This window comes from Anopheles ziemanni, chromosome 3 (genome assembly GCF_943734765.1).
Source record: "Anopheles ziemanni chromosome 3, idAnoZiCoDA_A2_x.2, whole genome shotgun sequence".
NCBI lineage: Eukaryota > Metazoa > Arthropoda > Insecta > Diptera > Culicidae > Anopheles > Anopheles ziemanni.
This window is the reverse complement of record NC_080706.1, coordinates 33105001-33119944: the sequence shown is the minus strand read 5'-3', so window position 1 is coordinate 33119944 and position 14944 is coordinate 33105001. Positions and strand designations below refer to the sequence as shown.

The 14944-nt window shown below is 46.6% G+C and overlaps 2 protein-coding genes across 2 annotated transcripts in view; both read right to left on the bottom strand.

Moving 5' to 3' along the window:
* Positions 1-62: 62 nt before the first annotated feature.
* LOC131284585 (MORN repeat-containing protein 4 homolog) lies at positions 63-700 on the bottom strand. The gene is made up of 3 exons (XM_058313448.1): positions 518-700; positions 418-437; positions 63-330 (listed from the first exon to the last, which is right to left on the bottom strand). Exons 1-3 carry the CDS (start codon positions 698-700, stop codon positions 63-65), a joined length of 471 nt encoding a protein of 156 aa, XP_058169431.1.
* Positions 701-5875: 5175 nt separating this feature from the next.
* The window catches only part of LOC131289549 (uncharacterized), a 49369-nt gene continuing 40300 nt past the window's right edge, over positions 5876-14944 (bottom strand). Inside the window, 8 exon segments of the mRNA XM_058318832.1 lie at positions 5876-6102; positions 7283-9513; positions 11834-11969; positions 12842-13226; positions 13287-13521; positions 14337-14484; positions 14549-14670; positions 14916-14944. The exon segment at positions 14916-14944 is cut by the window's right edge and continues 539 nt beyond it. Of these exon segments, the coding sequence (XP_058174815.1) occupies positions 5879-6102; positions 7283-9513; positions 11834-11969; positions 12842-13226; positions 13287-13521; positions 14337-14484; positions 14549-14670; positions 14916-14944 (3510 nt within the window). The 3' untranslated portion in view covers positions 5876-5878.

The following is a 14944-nucleotide window of genomic DNA, read 5'->3' as shown; positions in this document are numbered from 1 at the left end:
AACAGAACAAATTGCACAAAACATAATCAACCATTGCCAAGCGCCAAACCGAGATCGTGCCACTAGAGGCCCTGATCACACTGGGCCCGCGCCATCAGTGCCACCTTCTGTGCCCGATTGATGACGTCCGGGCAGCGCTTCTTCCGCACCAGCCGGCAGTCCTGGAAGAAGCCCTCGTTGCGCGGGAACCCGTGGCTTTGATCGCTGAACGTGATCAACCCCAGGCCCCAGATGCGCCCGCCGCGGAACTCACCCTCGTACTTCATGCCGTCCGCCCGCCAGAACACACCGTGTCCGTGGAACCATCCTTGCATGAACTCCCCCTCGTATCTAAGGGAGAGAGAGAGATGGAAACGAAATAGAATGTCGCATGCCCTGTGGTCGCTAAGGATCCTCTTCTGATCCTTCTTTGCCTACTTTGCTCCATCCGGAAAACACTGCGGGGAAGAAAAGAGAAAAGTATGACTGTTTCGTGCTGGCAGTCGAGTTGGGAACTGGCGGTGCGTGCCACTCTTACCATCACACCCAGCCCGGAACAGACACCGTTGCTGAACGCCCCATCGTACCGGGTGCCGTCGGAGAACATCATCGAGCCCATGCCGTGCTTCTGGCCCCGCTGGTTCCAGTCGCCAATGTATCGCGTCCCATCGTCGTACCGATAGCCGCCACATTTGACCACTCCCGACTGGACGCTCTCCATCGTCGCTTGCTTTGTGACTCCGTCGCGTTCGCTAGCTTTTGCGGAACTGCTGCACCGACTTTGAATGGCCAACCACTCGGGTGGACTACTGTCAATGCGGTGCGTCCTTGGTCACTGCACCTAAATCCGATTTGTGTGAGGCGATGCTATCGATTGTCCGTCGTGCCGAATTCCTGTGCGAACCGAGAGGGCGATGTTGAAACGTGAAACTAATCCTATTAGTAGATGGTCGATCGATTGTAGGAGTTTTGGTGGATTCAGCCATTTCATTCTAGTAAGATTGGTTGCTTAAAGAATATTCTTCTATTGACACAATTGCTCAAATTCATTACCTATTTCACTTGATAACTGCTAGTAATAGATTTTAGTAATAAAACTTTTTTTTCCAACGGCTTTTCAAAACCAGCCGTGATCGTTGCGACATTTTTACGGCATTTAATTGAACCTATAAACGTGTATAAACTCCATAAATCTTATGTAATTGCATTTGTTTCTTTGGAAAAGGTGTATGAAACCCGAAAAGTAGTAGCGAGGTAACGGATAAACCGAGTGCAACGGTCCGCACTCAGCTGGAGATGCATCTGGTTACGTGCAACTGTACAATTACGTGAGCATGATGATCCTCCAAGCCTTAAGTTGTCGGTGGTTTTTTTTTATTAAAGAAAGGCTAACGTCTAATTATTTAGGGATAAGGATTTTTCTACCCCGAAGAGGATGGTACTAAAAACAAACTAGTTTGAAGAACTTATAGTTCGTTTTAAGAGTTTATATCATGTATAACTCACACGCACAACCGTATACCTTTGCTAAATAATGGTTAAAATTTAATGCTTTTCCACTTTTAACACGTCTTTCAGCAATATATCTCAAAAAAATGTTTACTGTAAAACAGTTTTATGATCATAGTTTGCATTATTTTTTTATCGGTTAATTCTTTTATTAATTTAGCATCCACGTTGCTCCTTACAAATATACCAGTTCTAATTACCATTAGTTACTTTGTGTGTTTATGTAAGAAAATTTAAGTATGTTGAAACAAACAGAATTTTTGAAGGAATCTTTATTTTCTAAACTGAAATCTCGTAAATTCTCTAAAAAGTTTGATTTTTTTCTGCTAGAGTTAAGCAAAAAAATGCCAAAAACTCGAGTTGCCAGTTTGCCAGGTAATCAAATTAACCAATGCTTGTATGCGAAGCGTTCGCATCAATCCATCATCCCTATGCACCACACATTCCTCGGAGCAATGGCTTGCACTAATCAGACTTCGCAGTGAAGCGCGTTAAACAAATTAACTTTACATTGCTTCGATGCACTCGACACACTCCTGCTGATAACACTATCGTTGGGGAAATTTAACCAACACCGCCACGAAATGAACACTTAGCTTCCACCGTCCGCTCGAAGGCGATTAATGCCTTGTTTTTGCACTCTGCACCAAAACAAAAAGGGCAGCTAAAACCAGTTGCGCCGGAAAAGGCACAATCCAACGTACGTCTGGTTTCACCGCCAGCCACATAAACCAGGCCCTGCCAATGGGCTTTGTGGCTTCCGTTTGCACATGCACTTGTTGCATTGAACGTCGATTCACTTTCGTTTTGAGCATGGTGACAACACATCGAAAAAAAAAAAACGAGCGATTGTCCGCTAACCTGGCTGGAACTGGTGCCGGAGACTGCCTGCAACCTCCGGAAAAGCCGCTTGCCGTTGATGCCGAGCCCAAGCCACGATGTAGCCTCGTGCGCGTCTCCTTAGCGATTGAAGTCCGGCTTGGGCTCCCTCCGGCAGTTTCTTGGCGTTTGCGTTCGGCATGCCAAGGGCGGGGGGAAAAGGCGGAAAAATCGGATGCCAAAGCACCAGCAAGGAGGCGCGTACGTCACGCTCGGAAAAGTAATGTTCGCTTCGCCGGCGATAAAACGCAGGCGGGCACGCTGTACGAAGATTAATCTTGCCTGTTTTTTTTTGTATTCTGCCCTTTTTCGCCTCCTTTGTTTTTTTTTTGCTTAGAGTCACGAAATGTGGGTTGAAGTTTATGTAACCATTGCACCGGGCAGATATAATTTTATTGTCCACCTTTACGGCTCTCTCTTCTTCTGTGTTACATTTATCACCACTTATTGTTGTATGTTTGATTTCGTCGCGGATTACAGAAGAGCAGTTTAACGCTGTGTCTATATCGATGCGCTTCGTATGCTTTGCTTTGTAATGTAATTTTTCAGGTTCGATATTTTATTGTTATTTGAATAATAATTAAATTAAATATCAACAATAGCTTTTTTTTATAAATTCTGATCATATCAATCGATGAAATTGAAAATTGGTCATCCGTTACACATGTACCGCACAATTTAATTTTCTCCTTGACTTCTCGCGCTCTACGATGAGCTTCTGCAAAAGAAAACTCATGTGCATTGGCACGAATAACATCCCTCTATCCCAACGCACAGTACTTTAACTTCCCATTTTATGTGTGTCTTCCCTCATGCCGCAGCTTCCGGCGTGATCTTCGGAAGCGATCTATCGATCGTTGCATCTCACAAAAACAAAATTCAAAAGCCTCAATCTTGGTGCTCGATTCTTCGTCCGGCATCTTCGGGCTAAGAACCGAAACGAGCTGCCTTCCAGCGTGTGTGTGTGTGTGTGTGTGTAGAGTGTTCGATGATACAATCGCCGGTTACGCTGGCGCATCCACAACGCACGTCACGCAACGTGCGGTGAATTGATGCATCGACAACAAGCGACGAACCCCCTCTCGATGGGGTGACGGGGGGGAGATCTTAATGGGTTGCATCCAACACAACGACGGAGCAGCATGGAACAGGAAAATGCGAAACACAACCGAGCGAGTAAAGCATAATTAGCACGAAGCGAAAGATGGAAAAACTGCTCACACACCAGTGCGACGTTAGGTTTTTACGCTAAATGCTGCCGGCATCGAAAAATCCGACCGACAGAAGACTACGTTGTGCAGCATAGGCTAATCAGCGGGTTGTGTGCAGCCCCCATTGGTGGTGCACGAGCGTGTGCTGGCCGCATGGTACCGGAAGCGATTGGCGGAAAAATCCGAAGCATAAATGCTAACGGAACGGGCACGGGCGAATAAACTTGACTATGTAGTAAAATATGTTGGTTGAAAAGTATACTGACTCCATTGGTGTCTATTGCTAAATTTAAAACGCGCTAGGATTATTTTTCCACATAAATTATTGACGAATGGAAAATATGTAAAAGTATTTTAATAAATTTTAAACACACAACGAACAGTATAAATATAAATTGTGGTTGATCAAACATCTCCCCAATAACACATTTGAAAAACAATAACGTCAACTGAATGAACATTTCATGTTATAAAAAACAAAAAATACAAACAATCAATCGACGAAACTTATCGATCCATGTATTACAGCACAAAACAACCCGATCAAGCTCCAAACTCCAGTGGCGCCGTGGTATATGAATCACAAGTGTTTCCTAAAATGCGGAACACAAGTGATAATGAAAGTGAAACCTAAAGCACCCTCTGCGGACGTGCGACCGGAGGGGCACGGGCGCAGTGAAACCAACCACCCTTTCCGGTTGCTTGCTCTTGGGCGAAAGAAAGCCGGGGTCCACCATGCGGCGCTTCCTCCCGTTCGCCGTCGTTAAGGGTAGCAAAATTAAATCATTTGCAGCGGAATGCATGTACATAAATTCGGTTACGGTGGAGGGGAGATGGGAGAAGGAGGAAGGTTGAAGGGGGTGTTATTACGTCGGCTGGGCAATCGACCGTTGGAGGATTATGTTCGTACCGAATGAGGAGCAGCTGACCGCGGTGTCTTTACGGTGGCATGCCAACAACATTTTCGGTCTGTTGTTGTCTCGTACTGTTTGGGTTGATCATTTGAAGACATTCGTGTTTTACAGCGAGAGACATACATGATTACGCGGGGTATAAGTTATATTTTTTTGCCAAAGAATATTCTGCATTCACGAGGGAACGTTTCGGGGAATAAATATTTTTTTAAGTTTTTAAAAACCATTCCCGGTTTGAGGGATGATAATTCTTTCGTTCTTTTTTTTTTATTTTATTGGATTATTTTTCAACACATCTACGTCAACAATGTACTACAAGAGTTCTTCATAATAAATTCAAAATTTTATTCAATTCATAAACAAAAAATACATCAGTAAATCTATTTTCCATGGTTCTCCTCGATACGGTAGTGGAGGTGATAAACCTCTTCATCGTTTCCTTCTGTTTTTCTCTTTTTCTCCCTCTCTCTCTCTCTCTCTCTTCGTCGGTATAGCACAAAAACCATGCTACAAATTACGTACATTTTAATATAACTCTGACAAGTTCTCCTACCATATGGGAAGACATTTCCCCCACGTTTCGAATGCTAAACACTGGCAACGTTTGGGAGTTTTGTGTCCACACGGTACCCCCTCCCTATCCTCTGTGGTTTCCGACGAACCTTTCGAAGCACTATCTTTTAACGGATTCTATCGCTTCGCCGGTTGATTTGTTCGCACCTGTTTCTATTGTTTCTTTCGTTCGTTCGATCTACATTTTAACGTTATAAAATCGAGGAGCATACACGTTCCTACCTACTTGTTGAAGAACATTCCGTTTGAAAAAAAAAAACAAATGTATAAAACCTACTTACATCTTTTATTTACATCATACAAAACTATCACGTTTCCATCTCGCGCTGTAGAAACGAAAACCCTTGACGGGTAGGTTGGTAGAATTGATAATCTTACTGCTAGAAAAGCCGAGTAATGTTCTTCGCCCCATTCTTACTCACTATTTACACTTTCCCCTAACTATTCTTTGCAACTGGATGCTTTCAGTTTAAAAGAAACGAAAAAAAAACCTCGACTGATCGACTCTTCTTAAAGTATCTATCCAGCTCCGGGATGTTCGTCTACGATAAAATGGCAAAGATGCGTTGGTAAGCAAAACTACAAAATCTTACTACAAAAACAAAAAAAAGAAATCCCCTCTTTCGTTACCGTTCACGATGAAATTGGGGTGTGCTCGCGAAAGCCAATTTTTTTTTAAATCACGTCACGTGAGCAAAACAAAAATCAAAGGCACAAAAGTATCGGTACGCGATTGTGGCTGCTTGTGTTTGATCGTCGATCGGATGGCGGGGAGTTGGTGGGCAGAAGAGAGATATGGGAGCGCACCACTCCTCAGAAGTGGTCCACCTTGACGGAGACGGTGTGGGCGGCCGTGTTACTCGGCAGATCGATGTCCTCCCAGTCGGTCTGCAGGTTCTTCTCGCTATCGGTCGCCTTGAGCGACAGGCCGAGCGACGCGGTACGGCCGGCACAGTGCGGGATGTTGAGCGTGACCGGCTTCAGGAACTCGGTGCCCTGCGGGCCACACATCACCAGTGGCGACAGCATCGTTTCACCTGCGAGGAAAACGCGCGTGGAAAGTGACATAGGGAAAAAGGTGGAAAAACAAAGACAACTCGTTAGACTTGTTTGCACAGGAAGCGTTTGCTGAGAGAATAAATGCTCAAATGCATGCACAACTATTACGGATGTTTTACGGTGAATAAATCGATTAGAAATGAATAAGCGAGTGAAGCAACACAACGGCGGATATCGTAGCGAACATTAGGTGGATGCGCTGATGAGTTTTACCCAACGATGAATAATGTATGCAGCTAATCTATTACTAACCCACAGGGTGGATGCATGCAAGAAGCGACAATCATTTAACCATTAGCAGCTTGATCGATGATGGGTAAATGCATGCAAAATAAATTAAAATAAAAAACACACTCTCACACACAAACACACATTCAACAAAAACAGAAATAACCGTTTAACTAACGAAATGAAAACATATTTAACATAACAACGAAATCCAAATATGTTTCAACTTTGAATAAACAAGTGAAAAAAACATACACACACACACACAAGCCTTTAAATTGTGTATGAAACAATGAACATAAAAAGAGAAAAACAAAAACGAGAGACATAAAATATAAACAAAAAAAGAGAGAAGGACGATGATAGCAAATGGAATAAAAATCACATAAACAAAAATCACATCAATCATAACACTATTAAAACAAGACCTGAAATGTGAATTCATATGGTGAAAAACTAAATGTGTGACAAGATGAAAAAAAAATTTCAAACAATTTAACATAAAAAACCATCAGACACACACACAAGCGAAAAAATAAAATAAAATTCAAGCAATTGCTGCTGCAAAAACGTGAAGCGTTCAAAATATGTGCACAACACAACGTCGCGCGTAAAAATGCAGAAAACAGAAACAAAATTTGCAATTGACGGCACGTGGGTGAAAAGAGAAGTAAGGGGCGGAGAGGAAAAATAGGCAAAAAACAAACAAACAAAAAAAAATGCATACAGCAAAATCACGAGCAACACAGCAAACATAGGAAAAACAGAGGAGAGAGCATACGATTGATAAGTGTTTCATAAACTAGTGGGGAAGTGAAAACAGTACAACACTAAAGGGGCGTGGAGTAAACAACATAAGAAAAAAGGAAGAAAGAGTGTTGAAGTGTGTGTGTGTGTGTAAATGGAGAGAGTCCAGAAAAAACCACCAACCATTCTCCATGTCGAGCGGTGGGCCGCCGACGCTTTCGCTCAGCCGCGGATCGGTGACGGTGAAGTAGATCTCCTGCTTGACGCCGGGCGCGATCGCACCGGGCGGTATCTGCAGCGAGACGTTCCAGACCGGATCGGCCAGGCTGCCGCCGGTGGCATCGAACAGCCCGCGGCGGGTGATCGGTTGCCGGGGTGGCGGCAGTCCGAGCGACAGTTCGCTCACGAACGGTGTGCTGGTTGCGTTCGGGGGACCTATCGGGAGGCTCATCTGCGAGCTGGCCCCGGTGGCCGTGGTGTACTGCGTCTCGATGGACGTGCGGCTTGCGTAGACGGCCGGATCCGGCGGTTGCGTCGGTGTACGGTTCGCCCCGGCTGGTGGTGGTGGTGGCGGTGGCATGACCGGTGGAGCCGTTCGTTTGAGGAAGTTAGAAATGTGAGAAGCCCGGGCACTCTTCGGTGTTCCCATACCGAGCACCGGGGACGAGGTGGCGATGGGTCCGCTGACAACCTTGCCAAGGTCGGAATCGTTCTGATTGCTCACGGTAAGGGTGCGCTCCTGGGATTGGCCCTCCTCGTGTTCATCGTCTTCCAGCTCATCGTCATCCTCTTCGGCGGCCAAAGGAGCGGACGAGGTGGAACCACGTACGGGTCTCTGCTCTTCTTCGCCACTCACCACTGCGGGTGGCAGCGTTTTGTGCTCGAGTATCTCGGCCGCTTCCTGCGACCCGCCTATATGCAAACTGGCCATCTCGGACACCGGAGCCGTCGGCTGGCATCCGTCGAGTTCGTTCTTCGACTCGTAGATCGGTTCGTGCTTCAGCTCCCGGCGCGAGACGTACACCGGTTCGGCCATCGATTCCATCGCTTCCTTGCGCGATTGGTAGATCTGGTCGCGCATCTGACTGCGTCGCTCCCGGAGTTCGCCGTTGCGGGACGACGAGTAGCCGCTCTTGCACGAACTGCTCGACGGCGAGTTCGGTGAGCTCGAGCACGAGCCCCCGCTGGCACCCGGCGTGACACCCTGGTTGCGCAGGAAGCGATCACTAGGACCGGTGGTATTTGTAGCCGAGCTTGTGTTCCCGGTCGTTCCGGTGCTACCGTTGCCGGACAGCGACGAAGGCTGCTGCTGCTGCTGCATTTCCACCATACGACTCTGCTGGATGCGATCTTGCATTTGTTTCTTGCTCTGGTACAGATGGTCCCGGTGCATCTCCCGTCGGCTCTGGTACACCGGGTCTTCCAGCCCGGCCCGCCGCGAGTGCTCCCTTGCCTCATTGTACAGGAACGAGCCGCTTTTGCTCTGGTAGATCGACTCATCCGCTCCCTCCACCGTCCGTTGCTGGTGGTGGTGGTGGTGAGTTCGGTGGTGCGGCTGGTCCGTTATGGACGCATGGTTCGGTGCCCGCTCCGAGCCCATACGGCGCCGGTTCAGCTGACCAAAGCTCGGCGAAGGTGCCGTCCGATCGGCCATACTGTGGCGTCGCACAATCCTTCGCCCGAGCGTACTGACGGTCGCGCCCGGTTCCAGCTGACCGCGACCACGCTCCAACTCGATCAGTGCCCGGTTGGCGTACAGGTTCTCGTCCTGCTGGTAGTACTCTGCTTGGCCCTGCTGCTGCCGCAGCTGCTGTTGCCGGTAGTGGCCATAGTACGAGCTTCCTCCGCCGTTTCCGTAGATCGACTCCATCTCCAGGTTCTGGTAGGTACTGTTCGCGTCCTTCGGGTAGTACGGCTCGTGTCGTTCGTACCCTCCGCCACCTCCTCGGGGCAGCTGGGGCGAGTACGGTCCCTGATATCCCGGCCCATACCGGGGATCGTTATAGTACACCTGCTGCTGCTGCTGAGGATAGACGGCCCGTGGGTCATACTGTTGCTGCTGACCGCTCATCATTCGCGCCACTCGGGGCTCCATCATCGAGTGCTGCCGCTTCAGTATTGGCCGCAGTGACTTCTTGTCCGCATCGCCCGCCAGGCTGACCTGCCGCCGCAGGGGCCGGGTGGACTTGATGAAGGCGTTCCGGATCGCCTTCAGGGGCGACTTGAGAATGTTCTTCTTCGGCGGCTTGGCCGGCAGCTCGGGCGGCAGCGACGGATCGTAGTGAGACGGGCCGGGCGGTTGGCCGGGTATGGGTGGCAAGGGTTGCCGCTGCAGGTGGCGCATCCGCTCCTGGTGCATCAGGTGCTGCTGATGCTGGTTGAACTCATGGATCGACATCATTGGCTCCATGTCTCTGCAGAAGGAGGAGGTTTCGGGAGGTTTTTTTTGGGTATAGGGGGGTTTATTTTCGTTTTTTTTTCTTTTTTCGAAGGCCATCAGGAATCGGAGGAGGGTTTTGGTTATCGTTCATTATCGTACGCCAAAGTGTCGAAGAAGTTGGGATTATTGGGTGTTGGGAGGGGGGTGATTATTTGGTTGGTTTTTTTTTGTCTAGCAGATGCGTGAAACACACCATCTCACCATCTCGGGACTCGAAGTAACCGGGGCAAGAGGACATCACAATCTCATTAATGCATTCGACGGGATGCACTAACTTTTTCCCCCATTTGATTTCATGCGATCCTGATTTTCTCTTTTCCTGTTCGTACGAAACGACCTACACGAGCCATCGGAGGATAGGACCGGGTGAACTGCCGGAAGGCAATCCAACCGGCAAGCGGACATAGTGAAAACCTTGATCTCTTTCACAACGGGGGGGGAGCGGAATAGAAAAAAAAAAAGTTTCATCCTATTGGCCACAGCTTTTGGGGCAGGATAAGACACAAACTCGCACACAATCGATCATACAAGAAACGTCAATAGAGAAGGAAGACAGTGTGGAGTGGCCCACTTACAGGCCCACATACGGAAGCACGCTCATACCACACACACACACACACATATACACATACACACTGACAAATTCACCATAGTTTGGTTCCTGTTGCTCATTTACCAACCGTGTCTAAGTACAACAACCAACCCCTAGTCCCTTCAACCACCATTACACCAGCTTGAATTACCTTGATCCGCGCTTCCAGTTTGTTCGCGTTGGTCATTAATGTTACGGAGAGTACGACTAAGTTAAGCTAGGTAGGTACAGGGTAGAGGCAAAGTTATAGATTTGAATACACATAGCAGTGGACAGGGTCAGAGTGAAGAGAACCATTCTGAGTTAATTAAAGATAGATTTTTTTAGGATTGAATATTCGCCAAAAATAGACATAGCGAAAGTAAATTTGAAGCTATTGTTAGTAAGGCAGGAACCAAGCGAACTCGGTACGGTAAACTGAGTGTATTAATAATCGAAAATACATTCTTTCATAAAATAATATACGCGCTGGGGCTACCGAAGAAGCAGAGATTAAATTGTATATTACAAGCGCTTAAGCCGATGGGTATAACTTTCGTTTTTTTTTTTTAAATAATACCGATAAAACATTACATAAATGTTTCTATTTGAATGTAAAAATAGGACTGGTTTGCCGGTAGCGAAGAACATAAAAAATACAGATACGCGATCAAGTAATGTAAATGCCAAACCAATCGAAGTACGATAGGAGCGAAAAGGGACAAGGGAGGAATGAAAACAAAGAATTTACGAATTTTCACGCAGAGCAGAGAGATTTTGTCGTTTTCTATTTGGTTTGTGTTTGGTTGTTGTTTTGCTTCGCTTTGAACGTACCAAATAAAATGAGGGTAAAAAGTTAGTGCGATCTGTGTCTTTGCCGATACATGTAGATTGGAATAATATTTGTTTCACAGCACGGTTCTAAAATTCGTCTACGAGGAAAATACAGTTTGTTTTTGGTGCGGGGGAAAATTCGGACTGCCGGAAAAAAGAGTTTGAGAGATGGATTCTTTTGTTTTTTTCTTCTTTTCAATTTGCGTCATCGCGATCATAACAGAGGGAATGAAAGTTACGAGTCTAGCGTTTGTCTGAGTTTAATTTAAAAATATTAAGCGTTTCTTAAAAGCTCGCGTACACATTTCGAATGAAAGTTATGTTAAAACACACGCGCACAAAATGTTGCAGTTTTGTTCAGGCCGTTGAAAACCGTAACCAGCAAAAATTGTTAAAAAAAAAAGAACGTAGGGATGCACTTCATACGGCCCTTCCAAATGGCGTCAGTTAGAGAAATTGGTCAAGATTATATACGAGGTTGTTGTGGATGAATAAAAAAAAACATTTTAAAAACATTTTCCAAAGCGAAATACATCTCTACCGAGAGAAACGCGCGGCATGCTTGCATGGCGAACGATGAATTATGAATGTTGAACAAACGTGAAGAAAAAGTCGTATATTTATCACATTGCCTCTGGTCTGTCACGTCCTTCCTTTTCCGTCCAATTAATTCCTTGCCATTTTCCATTCCCTAACAAATGTCCGAGTGTTAGTAGCAAAACCGTGGTGGTTCACAAGAATCACCGTCGATGATGACGTACAGATTGTTTTTTTTTCTTATCTTTTCTTCCGGGGGACATAATGAAGGAAGTCGTACGAGGTGACGGGTTTTGAGATAGCGAAGGGTAGGGAAAAAAGAAAGAGAAAAAAAAGCAAAGGCTCCACTTACCGTATGTTGTGGTGGTGCCCGACCACGGTGCCTAGCTGCGGCTTGCGGTACAGCTCGAAGGCCGAGCCACGCTGCTCCCGACTTCCGGCGAGATCGAGCGCATGCCGATCGGAGGGATGCAGCGCTGGCATGTTGCCTGCGGGGATGAAATGAAACGTATTACGGTAAGAAGTGAAGGTTACCGAAGGTTGGGAGCGTTTTGGGTTAAGGGTTTAGGATTAGGAAGGGTCGGGATTTGGTACGGGGTTAATACCAACACGTTTATGGACGCATTGAGAGTGAGTGTTATCGATGCGGTCAACGTTTGTCGTAGGATGGATTATATGTTACTTTCCTCGAATCGGACTATAAACGTTACTTGTTTAACAAATATCATACAAATCGGAAGGGGAAATGATCTTTGTTTTTAATAATCGATCTCAAAAAATACACAGTGTAATGAAATTTGTCTAATGGTTTCTTCACAAATGTTATGCGGCAAAGAACACATGTCTGTTGAGCCCATATTAAATGATAATAACCTTTAGTTAACGTTTAGTTTAGTAAATGTAAGTATCTTTTCATTTAACACTCAATTATTGCATTCTTCTGTAACTGTTGATCTAACTGGTTCATAAAGAATGTTTTGTTGTTGTATCGTATTTTAATGGTAGTTTCTTATTACGGTCTCATTATATTGGATAATAGTTAAGTGTGAAGAAGTTGAGTTGCCCCTCTTGAGAATGATATAGGAGGTATTTGAAAAAAAAAAAATTTAAGACATATTAAGTCGAGTGCTAACAATATGATTTAAATTTACAAACCGATGAAAGTTGCTATCTTTTGTTATGGGCTTTATGCATCTCTTTTAAAAATGTGAGTAATTTTCATGATAGATTGTTTGAGTGTGTGTTGTTGTTGGTCATGTTGGTAAAAGGAGCGTAAGCAAATTGGAAAAGGGTTTTTCTTTTTGTAATTGGTGTGGTTGTGCGTGCATGCTTGTGCTTGTGGAGGTGGTGGTGATGTTACCTATGCCATGAGTTCCAGCCCCGTTACCTCTATGCATGTAAGTATTGCCGTAGGGGTATTGTGCGTTGTTACCGTTGTTATAACCATTGCTCGCACCCCCCATTGCCATTTGCTCCCGTGCACCACCATTGCCCATGTAGGAGTGATGACTACCGTTGGCGTTGCCGTTGTACATCGGTCCACCGCTGGCGCCACCGCCGTTCCCGTTTGCCCCAGCGCCAACGCCGTACGGGTTGTACGGGTGCATCGGTGGCATCGGTCCGTGCGCTCCCGTCGCCCCATTGTTCGGCGAGCTCGGCACGTTGTGGGCCATACCCTGGTGGTAATGGGACGATGCCATCGGTGGGTAGTAGAACCCATCCGGTGACCGTGGCGAAATGGGTTCCTGAAACAAAAAAAAATGTTAGGCTTTGAACATGCACAACACGTAGCGTTGACAACTTACCCCATTGTCCCACTGGCCTGAGTGGTGCATTCCGGAACCGTTGCTGCCGGCGCCGCCTCCACCGATCGGTGGCCGATAGTTCTTCGGCTTTGGTGGCGGAACCGGTTTGAAGGGGGCACCACCATTACCTAGGGCTCCACCAACCATGGCACCAGGCGGAGGTCCTGGCGAACCGATCATCGAAGGCCCTTTGTTCGGTTTCGAGTAGTCCGCCTGCGAGGCTGAATTATTACGACTGTATCGCGTGGTAGAAGAAAAAGTGGTGAATTAGGATTAGAAAACGTGCCAAACAAATCCTAAGGCAGTAACAAACCAACTCTAAAACTAATTGAACAGTGAAAATGGTGAAAACTGAACTCTAGAAACAGTGATCGGGCAATTGTAGCGCAAGAACGTTGCGTTCAGCAAGCAGGTTGGAATCAAACGGAAGGTACGGAGGAGTGTAAGGAGCGAAAACTGGCATCGTAACGCGGCACGAGCGAAACCATTTTTGTGGCAAAACAATTTTCAATCCAGTACATGGAAATGGGAAACAAAAGGAATGATGTGTGATAAGTTTGCATGGTGATACAGTGCACCTTCTAAAATAACGGAACGATTTTACAAACGAACGAACAAACTGTCTACCGATGGCGCGTTGTACCTTGCAGCAGTTCCTTGCAGCCGAGGGCCCTGAACTACGGGCCGTCTAGTGCCCCCCCTCGGGCAACATTAATTAAACAATCAGTACGACGGTAAAAAGAATAACTAACCAAGCCCTCTCGCCTAAACAAGTGTGTCGTACTTTGACTGAACTAATCGGCGCCTGTGTGGGCAGCAAATGGTGTGATAGTGGAGATTTGGTTGCGATTTGTTTAGGAACAACTGTTCCCTCATCTGCTGCCGGGACCTTATTTGGTTGGGCAAGGGATTATATCGGTACGCAGCGTGAAAACAAAATAAGAACAGGAAACACACATAGTTTCACTTCTCCGTTAGCGATCCTGCCCCCTTTTTTTTGCTTTCCCCTCTCTAACGCTTCCCTTCTTCCGTGACATCTTCCGTTAGTACCTGTATTTGCCGTAATCCGTTTTCGTTTCGATCATATGCTTCCGAGGGCTGTCGAGGACGAGATTCGTTGGTCGCTGCGGCAAGTTCATGCCACCGCCGGACCGATCGCCCGAGTTTCGTTGCGTCAGCGGCTCGTGCATTCCGGCGCCTGAGGGGAATAAATGTCTCCGTTAGTTTTGTATCCTGTTTGGCCGTTTCTTCAACAAGCGTACCATTGTAATTACTCCTGGCCGTCGTTAGCAGCATATCGGAGGCAGGGTTCATTGCTGGGTTGCGGCCATACTCTCCCAGACCAGCCTGATTTGGCACCATCGGATGCGTTCCGTTGCGCGTGCTGCAAAAGGGAAACGGAACAAAACGTTAGAGACTCGGTGCTAGCGGTTAGCATGGGGCTCGTGGCAATAAGCAAAGGAGATCGGTGGGGGGAAGGAGGAAAAGAAAATGTATTTTCGACAAAAAAAATCATAACTACGCAGAGGATCCTATTCCTACGGGCCAACGGGAAAATGCAGGAAAGAGGGGGAACCTGTCGTTCGTTTCGCCCAGCCATCCGCGGAAAGTAGTGCGGGAAAGACTTACTTTGGCACCGATTTCAGATCATCGGGTGC

What these genes read in the sequence shown, in the direction of transcription:
- LOC131284585 (XM_058313448.1), bottom strand. Translation starts at nt 700, where the DNA reads ATGGAGAGCGTCCAGTCGGGAGTGGTCAAATGTGGCGGCTATCGGTAC. An exon ending in GTTCCGGGCTGGGTGTGATG is followed by an intron (nt 438 to 517) that starts GTAAGAGTGGCA and finishes TCTTCCCCGCAG; the next exon opens with TGTTTTCCGGATGGAGCAAA. An exon ending in TGTTTTCCGGATGGAGCAAA is followed by an intron (nt 331 to 417) that starts GTAGGCAAAGAA and finishes TCTCTCCCTTAG; the next exon opens with ATACGAGGGGGAGTTCATGC.